At 43.8% G+C, this 22,654-nt stretch overlaps 1 protein-coding gene across 1 annotated transcript in view; it reads left to right on the top strand.

Annotated features, from left to right (window-relative positions):
* Positions 1-2,742: 2,742 nt before the first annotated feature.
* nemp1 (nuclear envelope integral membrane protein 1) overlaps positions 2,743-22,654 on the top strand; it is a 40,707-nt gene continuing 20,795 nt past the window's right edge. The window contains exons 1-4 of the mRNA XM_041180552.1: positions 2,743-2,871; positions 9,228-9,349; positions 17,798-18,020; positions 18,984-19,056. Coding sequence (XP_041036486.1) covers positions 2,772-2,871; positions 9,228-9,349; positions 17,798-18,020; positions 18,984-19,056 — 518 coding nt within the window. The 5' untranslated portion in view covers positions 2,743-2,771. The remainder of the gene's footprint in view (positions 2,872-9,227; positions 9,350-17,797; positions 18,021-18,983; positions 19,057-22,654) is intronic.

Here is a 22,654-nt window from a genome sequence, read left to right as displayed (position 1 = left end):
AAGAACAGAAAAAGAGGGTGAAAAGACACCCAGATGATGGAACAATCTCTGATTCAACAAAGATAAAAACAAAAAAACTGCGGATGCTGGAAATCCAAAACAAAAACAGAATTACTTGGAAAAACTCAGCAGGTCTGGCAGCATCGGCGGAGAAGAAAAGAGTTGACGTTTCGAGTCCTCATGACCCTTCGACAGAACTTGCGTTCGAGTCCAAGAAAGAGTTGAAATATAAGCTGGTTTAAGGTGTGTGTGTGGGGGGCGGAGAGATAGAGAGACAAAGAGGTGGAGGGGGGGTGGGGGGTTGGGGGGGTGTGTGGTTGTAGGGACAAACAAGCAGTGATAGAAGCAGATATCTGCTTCTATCACTGCTTGTTTGTCCCTACAACCACACACCCCCCCAACCCCCCCCCCCCCCCCCCCTCCACCTCTTTGTCTCTCTATCTCTCCGCCCCCCACACACACACCTTAAACCAGCTTATATTTCAACTCTTTCTTGGACTCGAACGCAAGTTCTGTCGAAGGGTCATGAGGACTCGAAACGTCAACTCTTTTCTTCTCCGCCGATGCTGCCAGACCTGCTGAGTTTTTCCAGGTAATTCTGTTTTTGTTTCTGATTCAACAAAGTTTGCCAGCAGCAGCAGAGCCTACCACTCCTCCGACGGTAATGAGAACAAGACATGGAAGGGTTATAAAGCCTCCAGACCCCTGAATCTATGAACTCAGGGACTTGAGGGGGTGGGGAAATGGGGTAGTAGTAATGATGTAATAACATGGAGTAAACTGGGACCACTTGTAAATGCATTGGATAAAGACTTAGGGGGAAGGTGTGGTAGAAGGTCTGGCACATAAAGGATTAACCTGGGATTGAGTAAGGTACCTCCCACATAGTGATGTAAGAGAACACATGACCCGCACCGAGGGGTCAGTGTAGTGTTGGACAGAGCCGTGTGTAGAAGCAAGCATGGAGACAGCTCCTATCTTGGGCCTTTACTGTACCGATGTATATAGTTTCTAGTAGTTAATAAATACTTACTGTTGAACTACTAAGACTACGAATACCTTAATAAAACCTAACGAACTATGCCAACACCTTACAACATAATCTTGGCCCATTTTTGGCTGCCAGGGAATTGCTCATGGCAGGACTTTGTAATCTGTTTTTAAAAAACATGTTTGATTCTGACCATGTGTCCGTCTGTGTGGAGTTTGCACGTTCTCCATGTGTCCGTGTGGTTTACGCCAGGTGCTCCGGTCTCCTCCCACCATCCAAAGACGTGCAGGTTAGGTGGATTGGCTACGGTAAGACTGCCCCTTAGTGTGTGTGTCAGTGTGAGTGTGTGCCCTGTGATGGCCTGGCGTCCCGTCCTAGGTGTACCCTACCTAATGCCCATTGCCTGTCGGGATAGGCTTTGACTCCTCACGACCCTGAATTGGATAAACCAGTTCTGGAAAAGTGAGACTATAGGAGTATCAGTCTGAAATGTTTCTTAGTTTATTTTGAAACCATGCATAAACGCTTTTAATGTCTCTCTTAATTACTTACCTATTTTCTGTAATCAGTTGCTGAACTTGCGAAGACTGTATCATGGTAGTCAGTTCTGAAGTTTTTTATATTGTCATCACATAATGCAGTGCCAAGGCAGATGTTCCTGTGGGATTAAATTACCAAAACTGAATAAATGTCCTGCCTCACAGTAAGAAAGCTGTAAAGATAAAAAGTAACTGCTGTTAGACAAAATGTATACATTTTTGATGCATTGCCTGGTGTAATGCTGAACTATACAGAGCAGGGATGTCCCAGGTTTGCAGCGCATTAATTGACCTCACCTCAGCTGGCAATGGGAGTGCTAATATTGGCCTCAGCCCTTCAGCGAGAACGGGAATAGGGGTGCCAACCCTCCAGGATTGTCCTGGATCTCTAGGAATTAATTAATCTCCCAAACACTGCTGCGAACATCTCCAGGAGAAAAATCATCGGGTCATTACAAAGAATTGTGCAATTTTATTTTCCATTTTCTTTTATTAGTTATGAGAAATATTGGAGATGGCGGAAAAGGCTGTTTGACTGAGAGACAAGAATCACTCAATCAGGTAGAGAAGTTTCTGTTTGTTTTCCAATTGGTTGAGGATGGACGTGGCAGACCAGTAATGGAAATGGGACAATTGGAGGCTGGAGGGCATGTGATGGAACATCCAGGAATACGTCCAACCAGAGATGGCAATCCTGGGTGAGGGAGAAAAGAGAGTTAAAGTGTCTGTGTTTATCATTAATCACTGACCCTTTTCAAGAAAGATGTATGTGTCAATGATAAAACTGGGTTTTGTGGTGATGCCTCTGTGGTCAAATTTCTTTTGTGTAGTTGCATACACTAGGGTTCACACACTAATGGCCAATTTGGGAGAGAAACCATTGGGCAATGGCTGCATGTGGACTGACCCCAACAGCGTTTATTCAGAAGAGAAATGAGAAACAAATAAAAATGATACACTTCATTACACCTTTAAAACTTCTGGCAGTTGTTGCTGTCAATCACTCCCCTCCAAGCAGCACGAGTTGGCTTCAAAACTCAGCATTCAAATCAGGATGTCCCGCCTTCACTTCGCTTCTATTGGCTAATACGGCAGAGGGCCGTTGGCATGTTCAGGGATAGGAGTTGGTGATTGGCGGATGCGCCTATCAATCTGATACAAGCCCCGCCTCCCCCCGTGGCAGAGTGAAGTGAGGCTGTCGCGTCATGTTTGCGAGGCCTGGGGTGTTGCTGGCGGGAGGGATGAATTGTCTCCGAGTTTTGCTGCTGAAAGACCGGCGCGCGGTGTTTATTTCGGCCGCTTATTTGTTTTTGGTCATGCCGGTTTGTGTGGTGGCCTCAGGTACGGAAAGGGAAGCTTCTGGAGTGAGGGCGAAAGTTTGATTCTCAGCGAGGCCGGTGTCCCGGGGAAAGCTGGCACCGCGGCTACTGAGAGTGGCATTCCCGCTGCACAGTCACCGTGCCCGGGCCTCGAGTGATCTGCCAGTTCTCTCTCTGTTCCCCCCCATTTGCCCCAGGTGTTGTGGGGGCCTGGGTGCAATCCAAGGATGTCAGGACCTCTCCTGGTACCTCGGCCATGCTTACAGGGAGGCCCTGTGCTTGACAGCTTAATTTCCCCGTTATTTGGGGAGGAGGGAGGCACCCTGGTGCCAGCCCACACATTTTCCAACAGAGGGGCACTCGTTCCGTGGTGATCAAGAGCTTTGCTGCCGTCCTAGATAATGTGCTAATTCAGCACAAATTGGGAATCAAACCTAGGACCTTGTTTATAGCTCAGGACATGTGGTACAATTGCCTACAGAACCACAAATTGTGGTTTTAAACCCAACCCCTGGATTTGAGGGCAGAATGCAAGCTGCCATTCTTGTATGATGCTAACTGATAGACAGTTGCACTGTTGGACGTACTGTCCTTCTGATGTGCTGTTAAATTGAGGCTACATCTGCTTGCTCTGTGCTTCAGGAAAAGTAGGGTGTTCTCCCAGCAACCTGGACAACATTCCTCCCTTTACCAATGCCACTCAAAGCATAATAACTGGTCACTTGCTGCTTGTGTGATATTGCTGTGGCAAAATGGCTGGCACCTTTTCTTACATAAGTAACTACATTTGGTAGCAATTCGTTTTGTGAAGTGCTGGGACAAGTATTTGAGAGAGATAGTAAAGTGCTGTAGATTGCAAGTATGCATCAGTTGGGAAATGAGAATTCAGTTTGGGTAATTCAATTGGAATTCACACCTCCCATTTGTCCCTAATCATAGATTTCATTGAAAATGTGGACTTTATGTACCTTAAGGTAAAAAAAAATACATTATTCATTTCAAGCTTTCTGTCACATTATAAAGGTTTAACTTTAAGAAAGGGATATTAATCTGCAATTTCAAAGTAAAGTGCCCAGACTGTGATGGCACCATGGATTCTTCCATGGGTAGGCATGTATTGTTGCAGTGGGGAGATGTGGGACACAGCCTGGCTGCTTCTCAACAGGTGGGGAAATCACTCTGATTTAAACACATTAAATAGAGGCAGAAGAATTGGAGTGAGATGTTATTAACAAACAATGGTGCATATCATGATAAATACTTGGTCCAAGTTGTCCACGTCCTGTGCGAGTGCAGTTTAGGCTTCTTGTCCATCCCCAATTTTTTTTGCTGCCTTGTTATTGATTACTCCAGTAGCCTGACTTTGTAGCATTGCTCTTTACTGGTTCTGTTTCTATTTGTCCCAGTAGAGTCAGTTCATATCTTTAAATGCTTCTTTTTGTGCTTGAGTGGTCACTTTTGGCAAACTGCATATCACACCTCAGTCTCCTCTTGCCTAGAAGTTATCCCTGTAACATCCACAAGTGTGGAGTCTGCTGATGATGCCCAGTTCTCAGTAACTGCCCATTCCCCCATTATCACTCCCCTGATTCTTGGTTTTTCCTTGTCTCTCTCTCCAGCATTGGAGACTCATCTTTCAGCAGCTGTATTAAGAGTCATAACAGCACAGAAGGGGGCCATTGAGTCCATGCCAGCTCTCCATAGAGCAATGCAGTCAGTCCCCATTCCCCCACTCTAACCCGTAGCCCTACAAATTTATTTTCCTCAAGTGTCCATCCAATTTCCTTTTGAAATCACTCAATGCCTTTGCTTCCGCCACTCTTGTAGGCAGTGAATTCCAGATCATTACCACATTGCATTAAAAAAAAAATCACTTCCACACATTTCCCGGCCCCATTAAATTCACTGAGTAAAGGAGGAATCTAGAGCCAGTCTTTTCTTTGACGTAGGAAAAGATAGTCTGTGTCTTGTGAATAAACCTTTCTCCCACACAGGTGGAAACCGTTTCTTATATACTTAAGAATAATGCCCTAACTTTACTCAATTAACAGCTGCTCTTGCTTGCAACTAGAGCATGCACTTCATTGTGACAGGATTGCAACAACAACATCTCGTATTTCTTGACCAAACTGTAAATCTGTGCCCCCTAGGCTTTGTACGATCAGCTAATTGGAACAGTTTTCCCTTGTCTACTTTATCCAAACCTGTCATCATTTTGTGCACCTCCATCAAATTTTCCCCCAACCTCCTTTGCTCCAAGGAGAACAACCCCAGCTTCTCCAACCTAACTTTGTAGGTGAAGTTATTCAGTAAATCTGCTCTGCACCCTCTCAAGAACCCTCACAACCTTCCCAAAGTGTGGTGACCAGAACTGCATGCAATACTCCAGTGGCCTAATCAGAACTTTATAAAAGTTCAGCATAACCTCCCTGCTTTTGTACTCAATACCTCTATTTATTACCTCAATACCTTTATATCATATGCTTTGTACTTTCAACGATCTATGCACATGAAACCCTAGGTCCCTCTGTCCTGCACAGTTTTGAACTCTGTCATGACTCTCTTGCCTCTTTTCCTTTCTGTGAAAATGCATCACCTTAAACTTCGCTGTATTAAATTGAATCTGCCCTTTGTTTGCTCATTCTGCCAGTCTATCTGTGTCCTGTTGCAGTCAGTTGGTATTATCCTCACTGTTTGCCATACCTCCAAGTTTGGTATGATTGGCAAGTTTTGAAATTTTACTAACTATTCCAATATATTAGTCATTTACATTTTTATATAAAAAGCAGTGGTTCTAGCACTGTGGTGTTCTCCCAAGAGCCAAAGCACCATTTCCCAGAATTGGCTGTTTCTGTCCTGAATCAGCTTGGGTTTTAAAAAAAAGGCTTCTGTTGATCCTTCTATTTGTTCCATGAGCCTCCATTTTGTTAACCAGCCTTTTTTAAAAATTTGGTCATGGGATGTGGGCATCGCTGGCTAGGCCAGCATTAATTGCCCACCCCTAATTGCCCCTTGAGAAGGTAGTGGTGAGCTGTTTTTTTTGAACCTGTTGCAGTCCATGTGGTGTAGGTATACCTACAGTGCTGTTAGAGCGGGGAGTTCAAGGGTTTTGACCCAGCAACAGTGATAGAACAGCCAATATATTTTCAAGACAGGATGGTGAGTGGCTTGGAGGGGAACTTCCCATGTGTTTGCTGTCCTAGGTGATAGAAATCATGGGTTTGGTAGGTGCTGTTGAAGTCTTGGCAGTTTGCTGCAGCGCATCTTATAGATGGTACGCACTGCTGCTACTATACTTGGTGCTGGAGGGAATGAATGTTTAAGGTGGTGAATGGGGTGCCAATTAAGTGGGCTGCTTTGTCCTGGATGGTGTCAAGCTTCTTGAGTGTTGTTGGAGTTGCACTCATCCAGGCAAGTGGGGAGTATTCCATCACACTCCTGACCTGTGCCTTGTAGATAGTGGACAGGCTTTGGGGAGTCAGGAGGTGAGTTACTCGGCACAGAATTCCCAGTGTCTGATCTGTTGTTGGAGCCACAGTATTTATATGGCTGGTCCAGTTCAATTTCTGATCAATGCTAATCCCCAGGATGCTAATAGTGGGGGATTCAGTGATGGTAATGCCACTGAACATCAAGGGGAGAAGGTCATTGCCTGGGACTTGTGTGGTGCGAATGTTACTTGCCACTTATCAGCCTAAGCCTGAATGTTGTTCAGGTCTTGCTGCATATGGACACAGACTGCAGGCTTCCATATGGACACGTGTCTCTTGATAGCACTGTTGATGACCTCTTCCATCACTTCACTGATGATCGAGACTAGACTGATGGGGCAATAATTGGCTGGTTTGGATTTGTGGACAGGACATACCTGGCCAATTTTCCACATTGCCAAGGTAGATGCCAGTGTTGTAGCTGTACTGGAACAGCTTAGCAAGGGGCTCAGAAAGTTCTGGAGCACAAGTCTTCATTACTATTGCCAGAATGCTGTCAGGGCCAATAGCCTTTGTAATATCCAGTGCCTTCAGCTGTTTCTTGATATCATGTGGAGCGAATCAAATTGGCAGGTATCAGTGATTCTGGGGACCTCTGGAGGAGGCCAAGATGGATCATCCACTTGCATTTCTGGCTGAAGATTGCTGCAAATGCTTCAGCCTTGTCTTTTGCACCGATTTGCTGGGCTCGCCCATTGTTGAGGATGGGACTATTTGTGGAGCTGCCTCCTCCTGTTAGTTTTTCCAGCATCCGCAGTTTTTTGTTTTTATTCCTCCTGTTAGTTGTTTAATTGTGCACCACTATTTCAGGACTGGATGTGGCAGGACTGCAGAGCTTGGAGCTGATCCATTGGTTGTGGGATCACTTAGCTCTGTCTATTGCTTGCTGAGGTTACAGATTGTGGTTGAGTACAGTCCTGCTGATGGCCAACAGCATTTCATGGATGCCCAGTTTTGATTTGCTCGATCTGTTTGAAATCCCATTTAGCATGGTGGTAGTGCCACACAACATGATGGAGGGTGACCTCAATGTGAGATGGGATTTTGTCTCCACAAGGACTGAATTACTTTTACTAATACCTGTCATGGACAGATGAATCTGCAACAGGTAAATTGGTGAAGGCAAAGTCAAGTAGGTTTTTCCCTCTTGTGGTTCCCTTACTACCTGGCATAAACTCAGTCTAGCAATTATGTCCTTTTGGACTTAGCCAGCTTGGTCAGTTGTGGTGCTACAGAGCCACTCTTGATGATGGACATTGAAGACCCCTGCCCAGAGGAGGAGGGGGGCGGTGGTGGCGGTGCGGTACAGTACGTGGTAATCAGCAGGAGGTTTCCTTGCCCATATTTGACCTGATGCTGTGAGATTTCATGACATCTGGAGTTGATGTTGAGGACTTCTGGTGCAACTCCCTCCTGACTGTACTCCACTGTGCTGCCACTTCTGGTGGGTCTGTCCTGCCAGTGGCGCAGGACATACCCTCGGATGGTGATGGTGGTATTTGGAGACATTGTGAGGTATGATTTGGTGAGTAGTTTGTGGGACTAGCCTGTGAGACAGTTCTCCCAATTTTGGCACAAGCCCCCAGATGTTAGTAAGGAGGACTTTGCAGGGTCAACAGGGTTTGGGTTTGCCATTGTCATTTTCGATGCCAGGTGGTCTGGCCAGTTTCATTCCTTTTAGGCTTCATTGCAGTTTGACACAACTGAGTGGCTTGCTTGGCCATTTCAGAGGGCAGTTAAGAGTCATCCACATTGCTGTGGATCTGGAGTCACATGTAGGCCAGACCAGGTAAAGACGGCAGATTTCCTTCCCTAAGGGACATTAGTGACCCAGATGGGTTTTTACAACAATCAACAGTGATTCATGGTCACTGTTAGACTAGCTTTTTAATTCCAGATTTTGTTGTACTTTGTCAAATGCTTTCTTAAATTCCCCATTCGCAGTAGTCATTGCATTCCCTTCATCAATCTTCTGTTACTTCATCCAAAAAATTCAAATAGATTAGTCAAGCATGATCTGCCCTTTATGAATCCGTACAGTCTCTCCTTAACTAACTGAAACCTCTCCCAGTGCCTGTTGAGTTTTTTTTTCCCCTCCCCAATTATTATTTCTAAAATCTTACCCAGCACTGAAGTTAAACTGGCTGGCCTGTACTTGTTAGAAATATCCACACAACCTTTCTTGAACAAGAGTCACATTTGCTGCCACCTTTTAATTCTTCCTTAAACCACTTCCATTGCCTTCAAAAGCATAAAAATTCTCTGTACATTGATTTATTTTGCCCTCTTCCTCCCTCCCCAATCTTTCCTGTCTCCTTGATGGTGTTTTCTTTCTCTTTTTAATGTGCTCTGAGATGTTGCTCTATATGCGAGGCTTTACAAGGAGTCGAACCTCAAAATAAAGGCAGAAAGAGACAAATTGGTCACTATATGTAGTGCCTTTGAAAAATGTTTTCTTTGAATGTATTTGCAATGTTTTGACACCAAATGACAATCTTCTCCCCCCCAATTCTCCCCAGCGTGCTCTCACACATGCACACGTGAATGCACACGCACACACCATGTACTGTCATGAAATGTTGGGATGCTGGTTTGTTGACCTGCCACTGCTGTAGGGAAGCAGTAAGCAACACTTTTCCACAAGAGAAATGAGGGAAGATTGGGAATGGTGGCCGTTCCAGGCATCTGTGCTCTATCCCCTTGCCTCCCTATTCAGGAGGTCTCAGTATGAGTTGGTTTGAAAGCCACCACAGGCGCTCCAGTGCACCGGTGTAGGCATCTGAACACCCAGAACAGCAGGGATGTTTTACAGAAACACCTACCAGGATGCTCAGGTCAGTGAGTGTTTGCTAATTTTTGTTTTTGTTGTTGGAACTTTTATTAACAGGAGAAAATGGGAATATTGTCTACATTACAGAAGACAGAAACTATCATCACAAAGGACGGTGTAGCTTTTGCTTTAAAAATGCCCTGTTACCTGGATGGAGAGACATTTGGACCCGGATTCAGGTAAGAGCCAATCCAAGCTGCACAGCAGCCTGTGAACATACTTGATGGGAAGTGGGGCAATATACTGTACCTGTCACCTTTTGTCTTAGACAAAAATCTGGAAGGTGTGGAGGAGAGACTGTTGGTGTACTGTTCTGTAGTTCCAGTAGACTATTTTGAAGCATTAGACCTTGAGTTTCTCCTGCAGTTGCTCATGTGCTCCACATCTTTTGTGTTGCCTTGGAAGAAGACCAAGTCTGGTGCAGGTGGTGGTGAACCAGAGGACACAAAAGAGAGATTATAGCATTTTACTTATTGTAATTGTTTTCCCTATTGTTTTGGATTTTCTCTGCATTCTCACTCCCCAGATTCTCTCGTTTTTGTTGCCTTCTCTTTCTATTTATTCAACTTTGTCTGTATTTAAATCTAATTGTATTTTTCTGTATTAAATCTAATTGCCTGCTTGACCACCCCAAATCATTTGCAGCGCTATGTTGCTTGTCAGTAGTGTATCTGCCTGTACAGTTCATGCTCTCCTTGTCTAATGTAATGAAAGTGCCCTGCTCAGCACCAAAAGCTGCACCAGGGCTGTAATGGTTGTTTCTAGTAGCTGACAAGCCCTTGATGTAATTCTGTGAATCTTTGTTTGCTGCTATTTAAATGCAGTGCTGCCAACTGCCATCACTGTTTAGAGTCTATTATAAAGGATGTGTTAACAGGACACTTAGAAAATATCGATGTGATTAGACCAAGTCAACGTGGATTTATGAAAGGGAAATCATGTTTGACAAACCAATAGTAGTTTTTTGAGGGCATAACTAGCAGAATAGATAAGGGAGAACCAGCGGATGTGGTGTATTTGGATTTTCAGAAAGCTTTTGATAAAGTCCCATGTAAGAGGTTAGTGTGTAAAATTAAAGCACATGGGATTGGGGGTAATGTATTGGCATGGATTGAGAATTAGTTAGCAGACAGGAAATGGAGACTAAGAATAATTGGGTCTTTTTCAGAGTGGCAGGTGGTGACAGCGGGGTACCGCAGGGATCAGTGCTTGGGCCTCAGCTATTCACAATATATATATATCGATGATTTGGGTGAGGGAACCAAATGTAACGTTTCCAAGTTTGTTGACGACACAAAACTAAGTGGGAATGAGAGTGGTGAGGAGGGTGTTAAGAAGCTTCAAGGAGATCTAGACAGGTTGAGTAAATACATGGCAGATGCAGTATAATGTGGATAAGTGTGAAGTTATCCACTTCAGTAAGAAAAACGATAGCAGAGTATTATTTAAATGGTGATAGATTGGGAAATGTTGATGTACAAAGGGACCTGGGTGTTCTTGTACACCAATCACTGAAGGCAAATGGTACGTTGGCCTCCGTTGCAAGAGGACTGGAATACAGGAGCAAGGATGCTTTACTGCAGCTGTACAGGACCATGGTGAGACCACACCTAGAGTATTGTGTGCAGATTTGGTCTCCTTACCTAAGAAGAGATATACTTGCCATAGAGGGTGTGCAGTGAAGGTTCACCAGACTGATTCCTGGGATGGCAGGATTGTCATATGATGAGAGATTGGGCTGACTAGGCCTGTATTCACTGGAATTTAGTGGGGATCTCATTGAAATGTATAAAATTCTGACAGGGCTGGACAGACTGGATGCAGGGATGATGTGTCCCCTGGCTTAGAGACCTAGAATAGTCTCCAGATATGGGGTAAGCTATTTAGGACTGAAATGAGGAGAAATGTCTTCACTCGGAGGGCGGTGACCCTGTGGAATTCTTACCACACAAGATTGTGGAGGCCAAGTCACTGAATATATTTAAGAAGGAAATAGATATCTAGACACTAAAGGTATCAAGGGGTATGGGGAGAGAGCAGGAGTATGGCGTTGAGATAGAGGATCAGTCATGATCATATTAAATGGCAGAGCAGGTTCGAGGGGCTGAATGGCCTACTCCTCCTGTTTTCTATGTTTCTAACAAGCAGGGTGGATAAAGGGGAACCAATAAATGCAGTGCATTTTGATTTCCAAAAGGCATTCGATGTGGTACCACATAAAAGGCTACTATACAAGATAAGAGCTTATGGTGTTAAGGGTAATATCTTGGCATGGATAGATGATTGGCTAACAGGAAACAGAGTTGGAATAAATGGATAATTTTCAGGTTGGCTAACTGTAACTGGAGTGCCACAGTGTTCAGTAGTGGGGCCTCAACTATTTGCAATCTAATATGACTTGGATGAAGGGACAGTGTATCATGGCCAAATTTGCTTCGATCCAAAGATGACTAGGAAAGCAAATTGTGAGGAGGACACAGAGGTTGCTCTGCAAAGGAATATAGAAAGATTAAGTGAATAGGCAAAAAATTGCCAGATGGAGTATAATGTGGGAAAATGTGAGGTTGTCCACTTTGGTGGGAAGAATAGAAAAGCAGAATATTATTTAAATAGAGAGAGACTGCAGAATGCTTTGGTACAGAGGGATCAAAGCTGTTTGCTTTCTAGAAGGCACAAGTCTGAAGTGTGATGGAATACCCTCCACTTGCCTGGATGAGTGTGGATCCAACAACACTCAAGAAGCTTGACACCTTCCAGAACAAAGCAGCCCGTTGATTGGCACTCCATCCACAAACATTCACACTCTCCACCACCGCACAGTGGCAGCAGTGTGCACCATCTACAAGATGCACTGCAGCAACTCACCAAGGCTCCTTAGGCAGCATCTTCCAAACTCTCAACTGCTACCATCTAGAAGGACAAGGGCAACAGGTGCATGGGAATACCACCACCTGGAAGTTCCCCTCCAAGCCACTCACCATCCTGACTTGGAAATATATCGCTGTTCCTTCACTGTCGCTGGGTCAAAATCCTGGAACTCTCCCTAACAGCACTATGGGGTGTACCTACACCACATGGACTGCAGCGGTTCAAGAAAGCAGCTCACCACCACCACCTCAAGGGCAATTAGGGGTGGGTAATAAACGCTGGCCAAGCCAACAATGCCTGCATCCCATGAATGAAGAAAAAAAAAAATCACAAGTTAGCATGCAGGTACAGCAAGTAATTAGAAAGGCAAAGGAACGTTGGCCTCCGTTGCAAGGGGGATGAAGTATAAAATTAGGGAAGTCTTGTTACAACTGTACAGGACGTTGGTGAGATCCAACCTGGAGTACTGTGTACAGTTTTGTCTCCTTATTTAAAGGAGGATATACTTGCTTTGGAGGCAGTTCAGAGAAGGTTTACTAGGCTAATTCCTGAGATGGAAGGATTGTTTTAGATGGAAAGGTTGAGTAGGTTGGCCCCATACCCATTGGAGTTTAAAAGGAGGAGAGGTGATCTTATTGAAATGTATAAGATTCTGCGAGACCTTGACAGGGTGGAAGCTGAGTGGATGTTTCCCCCTCATGGGGGAATCTAGAACTAGGGGGCACAGTTTTAAAATAAGGGATTTCCCATTTAACATGGAGATGAGGAGGAATTTCTTCTGAGAGTCGTCAGTCTGTGGCATTCTCTTCTCCAGAGAACAGTGGAAGCTGGGTCATTGAATATATTCAAGGCTGAGTTGGATAGATTTTTGATCATCAAGGGAATTGAAAGTTTCTGGGGCACAGGCAGGAATGTGGAGTTAAGGCCACAATCAGATCAGCCATGATCTTATTGAATGGTGGAGCGGGATCAAGGGGCTGAATGGCTTACTCCTGCCTCTATTTCCTATGATTTTAAAACAAAGTAGGGCATAGAACCACAAAAGGAGATATTAGGTGAGATGACCAAAAGCTTGGTCAAAGAGGTAAGTTTTAAAGGGACTCTTAGAGGAAAGTGAGGTAGATGGAGAGGTGTGGGGAGGGAATTCCAGAGCTTGGGACCTAGACTACTGAAGGCACAGCAACCAGGGTGGAGCATTTTAAAATTGGCAATACTCAAGGCCAGAATTAGATGAGCACATATTTCTGAGGATTGTAGGGCTGGAGGAGTTCAGATATAGGGAGGGGGTTTGAAGTCATGGAGGGACTTGAAAACAAGGATGCAAATTTTAAAGTCAAGATGTTGCTTGACCAGGAGCCAATGTAGGTCAGTGAGCACAGGGGTGATAAGGGAATGGGATTTGCTGTGAATGAAGAAGTGGGCAGCAGAGTTTTGGATGACCTCAAGTTTATGGAGGGCAGAATGTGGGAGACCAGTCAGGAGTGCATTGGAATAATTGAGTCTAGAGGTAATGAAGGCATTGATGAGCGTTTCAGCCACAGATGAGCTGAGACAGGAGCAAAGTGGGACAATGTTGCGGAGGTGGGAAATGGGCAATCTTAGTAATGGCTAGAACATGAGATCAGAAGCTCAACTCGGATCAAATGTGACACCAAGGTTGTGAATAGACAGTGGCTAGGGAGCAAGATGGAGTTTGGAGTGGGGACCGAAAACAATGGCATCAGTCTTCCTGATATTTAATTGGAAATTTCTGCTCACCCAGTACTCACCTAAAGAAAACCTTGGAAGCCTAGTTTGTAATTCTACTAATCCTTGTGCAGTTCTTAGGCGTCCCCTTGAGCTCCATTTCTACTGAATGTTAGACAGCTGAAATCATTGAGAAAACTCTTACGAGATGGCAGGAATGTGAACATGGATGAATATGGCAAAACCATTTATATCTGCATAAGGGATGTCTTACAGAGGTGGAGGGAGAATTTTAACTAGCTCTGTGTCCATCCACTGTATAAAATATTATTTGATTATTTATGGCAAGAATATAGAAACTAGGAGCAGGGGTAGGCCATTCGGCCCTTCAAGCCTGCCTCACCATTCATTATGATCATGGCTGATCATCCAACTCAATAGCCTGCTCCCGCTTTCTCCCCTTACCCTTTGATCATAGAAACATAGAAACTAGGTTTGTTGGTTAAATCACTGAAAAATGCAAAATCTGTTTTAATCACATCATCAACAGTTCTGAAGTGTTCTGGAGTTTAACTCGATCCCCTTTTGGGGATCAGGGAGTGTTTATAGTGAACTTTCCCTACAAAAATTAGGTTGAGGTAGATTGTGTGCAACATGTGGAAGCAGGACAACTCTGTTCTGAAGAAGAGTCATACGGACTCAAAATGTTAACTCTGTCTTTCTCTCCACATATGCCGTCAGACCTGTTGAGTTTTTCCAGCATTTTGTTTTTGTTTCAGATTTCCAGTATTTTGCTTTCAACTCTGACTTACACTGCTTAACCAATTTTGTATCCATGCTGCTACTTTCACTTTTATTCCATGGGCTTCAATTTTGCCGACAAGCCTAATATGTGGTATTTTCTCAAATGCTTTTGAAAGTCCATATTTTTATTAATTGATTTTTAATTTCCACCAGCTGCCATGGTAGGATTTGAACCCATGTCCCCAAAGCATCAGCCTCAGTGTCTGGATTACTAGCCCAGTAACCTTATCACTATGCCACCATCTCTTTCTCCACCCCCACACCCACCTCCAAATAATGGTGCTGAATATGGGGGTTGAACCAACTACCCTGAGATTGAGTCGCATACTCTACTGACTGAGCTGGCCAGGCATGCAAAATTGCTTGTTCTCCATTTCACAGGAGGTCAGCAAAATGAGGTGAAAGCAATGCACAAACAGGAACTTGAACCCTGGATTCTCAGATCTGTAGACTGAGCTATTCAAGCTTCCATTTTGAAAGTCCACCTACACATCAACCACATTACCCTTATCCCCTCTACCTCATCAAAAAACTCAATTAAGTTAGTCAAACATGATTTTTCCCTTAAAGGAGAGCCAGCACAGATTTTTTTCATTAGCCGATTCTTGTTCAAGTGGCTGCTAATTTTCTCCTGAAATATGCTTCGAAAAGCTTCCCACCACCAACATTAAATTGCCTTTTATTTGCCAGGTTTATCCTTCTTGTTTGAACAATTCTGCAATCCTCTGGTACCACCCCTCTATTTAAGAAGGCTTGGAAGATCGTGGCCAGTACCTCTGCAATTTATACCCATACTTCCCTCAGCAACTTAGTAAATATGTTTTTTTTAAAGTCCACACTATATGCAAGACCCTTAAATAGGTGTGTGTAATAATTACTTTAAAATATTAATAAACTGCCAATCTCTGGTTCACATTTTGGTGCACCAATGTTTATGATGTTCTAACTACCTGTTAAGCATCGGCCATCAATGTGTCTGCCCTGTCTACATGATCAGAATTTATACACATCAGAGTACATGGATCAGCTGAACGGGACTCTTTCAGGGCCTTTGGTTATGTTGGTGCTGTGGTGACCTCCAGTGGTAGGTGGTGTATATGGGAATATATGAATCTATTGCTTATTGCTTTTTACTGATAGTGAGTTTCCTGTCATGTTGCTCACAGATTTATATGGGATTGGGTTCTTAGCTGGTGGCTGAAGCTCCACACCTCATAACCACACATGGAGCTAAAGGGAAAATTATTTGTGCTTACCCCTCCATTACAGTCTATTGATCTAATCTTGTCATCTTTTATTTATGTAACATTTTAAATGTTTTGCATTGTGTAGACTTCCTGTTGCACTGTCCATTATACTTTTCTAACTGCCCACTTTCCTGCCATGTGTTCCTGCCATAACCAGTCTCCTGAGTTGATGCTGCCAGCAACAGAATCATTCCTAATGTCTGCACAGTGGCTGGAGTTTACAGATCAAATAAATGTTGCCCTTCAAGCAGCCACTAATGCAGTTATCACCCAGAATAAAGGATTGGTATCCTGGTTTACATTTCAAATGATCTTCATTCTCCCACATATACAACCTGTCCTTCATTGCAAGTGTAAAAGTTTGTTATTTTTATCTTCCTTGGCCAGAGAGGAAGGAGCTCACTTTCGAGCTGCAAATATCATCTGAAGCTGATTTTTAATTCATATATAGGCTGTCTGTCTAAATTCCTGCAGAGATAAATATAGTACAGAAGTTTCCCTAGTCAAATTATGATGGGAGCTTTGCTTGATTTACAGTTCTGATAGTTTCTTCAAGTTTCAGGAAGCCTGAGTCAGCTTCAAAATTGGTGGCTGTTACAGGAATGTTCCTGTACCTTTGAGACTCCATCTTGGGCTGCTTTTAGTGGTTGCTGAGAGTCACTCTCGGATTTAAAAAAAAAAGGGACCAGATTAATACTACTGTATCAGCAATGAGTTGGAGGCAGGGCCAGTGTTGAAAGTCTTTGCTGTAGTTTTGGTCATGGGGTCAAAGAATCTCCTGAGTCCAGGGGATTATTTCTCCAGCACCGTGCAGAGTGGAGGATAGTTGGTGATACAAATGCTTTGCGTAAAATTAATCCCAGTTTCTTACAGCAGTGATTAACAGGGGAATGACCTAATCATCTCCATTCTAGCCAGAGCTGCTATATACAGTCATAAAAGCAAAAACCCAATCCTTGTGAGGTCTAGTGCTGAGGCTGGCTAGGTGTGGGTTTGGATGTGGAAGAATTACGTCTCTGCAGAAACTGGAATGAGAGGAGAGTTCAAGGTGGATGAATAGAATGGATGATTGAGGCTGAGCAAGATGCGAGTCTGGGGAATCTGATTAGCTGGAGCAGGTTTAGACTCTCAGGAGATTGGGGATTGTTTGTGAAAAACATGTGACTGATACTATCATTACTATCATGTGGTTCCACAGACCAGTTGAATCACCAGAAGTGGATACTCCTTTTAATCGATAGTTTTCAGGTCCTGGGCCCTTGGCAGGCTGAATTTTCACCCTGTTGTTGTAAAGAATGCCAACTAATTATTTTGATTTGTTGAAATGGTGAATGTTAATCAGCTTTTGAGTTCTGACACTGTGGGTTAATTTGCAGTCATGCTTTTGAGGTTGGTGAGGCCGGTGGGGGGGGAATTGGATCAGAGCAAGTAGATTATTCTACTGCACCAGCGGGGAGGAAGTGGCAAGCAGCCTTGGTTACACCAGGATGGGTTAGGAGAAGTGGCATAAGGTTGAGTATGTGCTGAGAATAGGCTGAGGGAAGCACTGAGATTGAGATTGTGCCCGGGTGGGCTAGGAGGAGTTGTGATTGTGCCAGAAGGAGAACTTGCTGGTGTACCTTTATTGCTTGTGCAATCACATGAGTTTCTAATGTATGGCTCCTGAAAGATGAGTTATTTCTCAAGCATCCATTTAATGTTCAACCGGTTTTATTTTTGTGCCGTTTTCAATGAAACTTTCCTATTTTGAAAGGGCACTGTGACATTTGTTCAAAAGTTACATGTAAATTCCCGAAGGGTTATATATGAGTGAAGTGATTCAAACATTTAGAAATTCTGAGCAATGGAGTGCGTATAAACATTAAAACCCATGTCTTCAAGCATGCTATGTGTCAAGTCTGGCTCAATACTAACATGTAGAAAGTGTTGTCCTTTATTGGTAAACATGAATACCTGTAAAATATAATCCTCTTGGAAATGTTTACTGTACTATGGTGGCTGTTCCCTTATTTATCTCCTCAGATTCGAGTGAACAGCTCTGAGAAATTTAAAGTAAAGCAAGTGGATGACGAAAAGGAGCTAGAAGCTCCAGGAGTATGGAGTTGGATTGTGGAGTCGGCAGCGTCCATGTTAAAGGAGAAAGTGAATGAAACTTACATTAGCGTCGACCTGTTCAGTAACAAAACCTGCTTTCAAGTGGAACCAAGCAGCACAAAGGCTTGGTATGACATTCTGTTGACAAGACGTGAGTTTTTAATCAATTTGATATCTCATAATTTGAGTGTGTTGTGCTTTGCAATGGCAAAAGTTCACATTCTTGCTGTGTTGTATCTATGCTGCCATCTTCTCTCCAATGGAACTTTTAGTAATGCTGATTGTCACTATTAGGGATTTTTTTTCAGTTCTATTTCATCATGTAAATGTCTTGCCAATAGTTTCTATATGCAGGCAGTTTCCTACAAATTCAACCTGCATCTTTATTCTCAATTGTTTCTGGGTTTACGTAGCCCAGATCAAAGCATTGTCCTCTATTCTGGTGAAATGCTTACTGTGCCCACCATATCACTGATCTTCTGAATGACAGGGAAATATCACACTGTTGGAGACCTCTTGATGCAATCTAAACCATGCCAGATTATTTTTTTACAGATCAAATGATGCATAGATACAGAATACCACAGGCAAATTGCTAAACCCAGCACGTGTATGCACATGTAATTTTTTGATATAATGTACTCCCTTTTTTCCTGAGTAAATGTGTCTCTGTGATCCTGTCAGCCTGTGGCATATATTAATTGGCAGGACTTCTGATTTTCCATTCCTGTGCTGCGGAATTTTACTGAGGTAGAACCCCACAGACTCCAGCTCTCTCCATGACCTTGCCTAAGTGGTTGTTCTTCGTGTGTGCACGTCCACGGACTATTTGACTGCGGAGGCTGTTGCATCTGAGCTTGATGGCTCCATGTAAATGCTTCTTTAAAAAAAACAAAAGCAGTTGGCTAGTTCAGTATAAACCAAGTTTGACCTTTGCAATCCTCAGTATTGCGGCAGGACTGTATTTATTAACTGAGACACTTGAGCACTTCAGAAGGAAGCTGGGCTTTTTTTTTTTGGGTGAATTTCATTATACCTCTAAATTTGTTGAACTTTTTCAGTATGCTGTTGGGTAGATTTGTACATCCTTCTCATCCCATCCTATCCTTTCCAGGTTTCGATCCGCAGCTGATCCTTATCTTCACTTTCGGCCTGCTGCTATTTTTCAATGCGGAAACCTTAAGCAGGTAAGATGGTGAGAAGGGAGGAGCAAAATAATATTGCACAGCCAAATAAAGTGGAAGATGTTACAAAAGGTCAGCTAGCATCTTTGGAGAGAATAGACTGTTAATGTTTTGGGTAGGATACTTTGGGGTTTTTGAGAAGAAAAGTAGTTGTCCACTATCCTCAAGTTTTTTTTTCAAAGCACTTAAAAAGGCTGGAATACCTTGCCTTATGTCATAGAAACTTATTTGCAGATTCAAATTCAATGCCTGTCTCTTTTTCTGAGGAAGGCGAGGGAAGGAAAATTGTTGGCCTTCTGAAAATATTGCACACTGTTATACATGAACAGTTTGTCCTTTCCCCTCACGTAAACTCCCACACATGGCCACCTGCTCAGAACTTGTCATCTTGAAAGAGACCTTGCCACCTTTGAGGTTTCTATCTTTACCGAAGCCATCTCAACCAGTTCCTCATTTCCCTTAACAGCCATGTTGTCCTGCCTGTGGCAAATCCTTCTACAGTTGCACTCTTTCCCTGGGAAATGTGTTTCCCCCATTTCCCTTTCTAACACTCTTCAAATTTCCAGTTTCTATGGCCCTCCACCTACCTCAATACAGCTGCTGCACTCAGCTTACTCAATAACTCCTTTGTCTCTGCCTTTGATGCCCTCGTGTGCTCACTCTCCTACCCCTGCTGTTTCTCTGATATAATTCCCATCCATGTTCTTAAATCTAAAGGCCGCAGGGTGAAGCACAATTTGCGTGTCATTGGCCTGATGTGGAATATTTTAAAAGCAGTGCAAGAACCAGATACCAGCCGCAGTGCAGCAAAACACATTGAAGTAGACAGCGCATTTAAAAGCAACGCAAGTGCCAGGCAACAGGGGCAGTATGACAAAACCAATTGAAATAGGCAATGCAGTGAAACGCTGCGCAAGAACCAAGTAAAAGTGGCAGCAGCAACACAGCAAAGCAAACCAAAACAGAAGCAGAGCATTGACAAAGAATGTAAGAACCAACTGGCAGAGGCAGTGCAGCAAAGCACATCAGAATGGGCAGCATATCTAAAAGCAACGCAAAGAGCCAGATAGCGGCGGTGCAGCAAAATACATCGGAATATATAATACATTTTAAAACAGTGCAAAGGTCAGGCAACAGCAGTGGTGCAGCAAAGTACATCGGGATTTAACTAACTAACAGCAGTTTCTTGAAGTGGGGAAGACGCTTGCCACGGAGTCCTAGAGTTGAGAGAGGGAGAGAGAAAGAGAGAGGCTGTAAGAGAATGGGAGTGAAGTCAGGGCAAGGTAAAGGAGGTGGAAAAGGGAAAGTAAAAGGCTAAAGGAGCAACAGCATTAAGAGGGGGGGGAAAAGAATCCATGTTCCACATTGGCAGTCAGTTGGTCAATCCATGGTCAATGAGGGGTTGTGCACCTTGAGCTTTCTTCTTGCTATCGCTTCAAACCAGCTACACCTTGGTGAAGCAGAGCTTGCTATAGTGTGCAGTCTAATGCACTTTCTCCCCAGCTGTTGAGATCAAAGCCAATCTTCAAGTAGGCTTTCAGGGTATCTTTTAAATGTTTCCACTGGCCATTCTTTTTCATCTGACCAGTAGCAACCTGTGAGTAGGGAGCGCAATTCAGAAGGCGAATGTTCAATATTCTGATGCAGTGGCCTGTTCATTGCAATGCCACACCAGAATGGTCGCTCCTATGCTCAGGACATCTAACTCCTGGAGGATGTTCATGTTTGTATGGCGATCCATCCAGGTGATGTGTGGGATCTTCCTTAGGCAGAGCTGACAGTATGACTTGAGTTTTCTTGGGTGTTGGCAGTATGTCACCCAGGTTTCGCAATTGCAGTGGAGTGTCGGGAGGATGACTGCCTTGTAGACTGTGATCAGGATATACAGTGCATTCAAAAGCAGCGCAAGGGCCAGGCAACAGCAGGGGTGCAGCAAAATACTTTGTGATATACAGTGCATTTCAAAGCAGCGCAAGGGCCATGCAATGGCAGTGGGCAGGCAATGGCAGTGGTGCAGCAAAATACTTTGTGATATACAGTGCATTCAAAAGCAGCGCAAGGGCCGGGCAACAGCAGGGGTGCAGCAAAATACTTTGTGATATACAGTGCATTTCAAAGCAGCGCAAGGGCCAGGCAATGGCAGTGGTGCAGCAAAATACTTTGTGATATACAGTGCATTTCAAAGCAGCACAAGGGCCAGGCAATGGCAGTGGTGCAGCAAAATACTTTGTGATATACAGTGCATTTCAAAGCAGCGCAAGGGCCATGAAATGGCAGTGGGCAGGCAATGGCAGTGGTGCAGCAAAATACTTTGTGATATACAGTGCATTCAAAAGCAGCGCAAGGGCCGGGCAACAGCAGGGGTGCAGCAAAATACTTTGTGATATACAGTGCATTTCAAAGCAGCGCAAGGGCCGGGCAACAGCAGGGGTGCAGCAAAATACTTTGTGATATACAGTGCATTTCAAAGCAGCGCAAGGGCCAGGCAATGGCAGTGGTGCAGCAAAATACTTTGTGACATACAGTGCCTTTCAAAGCAGCGCAAGGGCCAGGCAGTGGCAGTGGTGCAGCAAAATACTTTGTGATATACAGTGCATTTCAAAGCAGCGCAAGGGCCGAGCAATAGCAGGGGTGCAGCAAAGCACATAGGAATGAGCAGCTCGTTTAAAAGCAACGCAAGAGCCGGGCAGCAGCAACACCAAAACAGAGGCGGGGGAAAAAGTCAAAAGTGATGTCGATAACAAGCGGAGGGAGGAGCGGCAGAACCACAAACTCAGCTAAGTACTTAATTTATTATACACTTTCTAAACTGTTAAACCAAATCAGAGTAATTATCCAAGTGCATAAAGTTAATATCTCTACATGGGTAATAAAAGTAAATAATCAGTAATTAATTAGACATCAAACCAAGCTATTGACTGACTAATACAGTTCCTCAAGTTATCAGATTGTCCCTAGTTGAGGTAGAGACACGAAAAGGAGGGAAGGAATGTCTGGATAGTTTGCTCCTGAGTACAGTCAAATCTCTGAGCAAAGTACAAGTGCAGTAAAGGGAGTGTGTCACTGTCAGCCTACTGGGTAAGGAGAACCAAGAGAAGATAGAGGCAAAGGTCCCATAGAAACTGGTCTCTGATCAAGGCGGGTAAATGGAATTGAGATGGAGCTCGGCCATGGTCTAATTGAATGGTGCAACAGACTACTTGCTGTTCGTATTTTGATTGTCCACCTAGATCTGGCTCGTTCATCTAAAATCTACTGTCTCTTTCTCTTCTCATATCCTGGAGGATGTAGTAGATCACTGCTGTCTTCTACCTACATATCCTCTGCTTCCTTTCATTTTGCCCATTTTGCCTCCACCAAATATGAGAAGTGTATAAATTTCTTCATCTCAAAGATAGAGACAAGCTGCTTCTTCTGCTGTCTTGGTCCCACATCACTTTCGGATTTCTCCTCATCCCTGACATTTCCAGGTTTAATTTCTGCTGGTTGTTGGCTGAGTTCCAAATCTTGCCATCTCATTGAAAGATTAATTTATGTAAAGCGGTAGCTGAAGCCTGCTATGCCTTCCTCACTCTCCTAGGAGCCGTTTTGTAATCTGCCT

This window comes from Carcharodon carcharias, chromosome X (genome assembly GCF_017639515.1).
Source record: "Carcharodon carcharias isolate sCarCar2 chromosome X, sCarCar2.pri, whole genome shotgun sequence".
NCBI lineage: Eukaryota > Metazoa > Chordata > Chondrichthyes > Lamniformes > Lamnidae > Carcharodon > Carcharodon carcharias.
The sequence above is the reverse complement of the archived record's forward strand: the minus strand, read 5'-3'. Positions and strand labels throughout refer to the sequence as shown.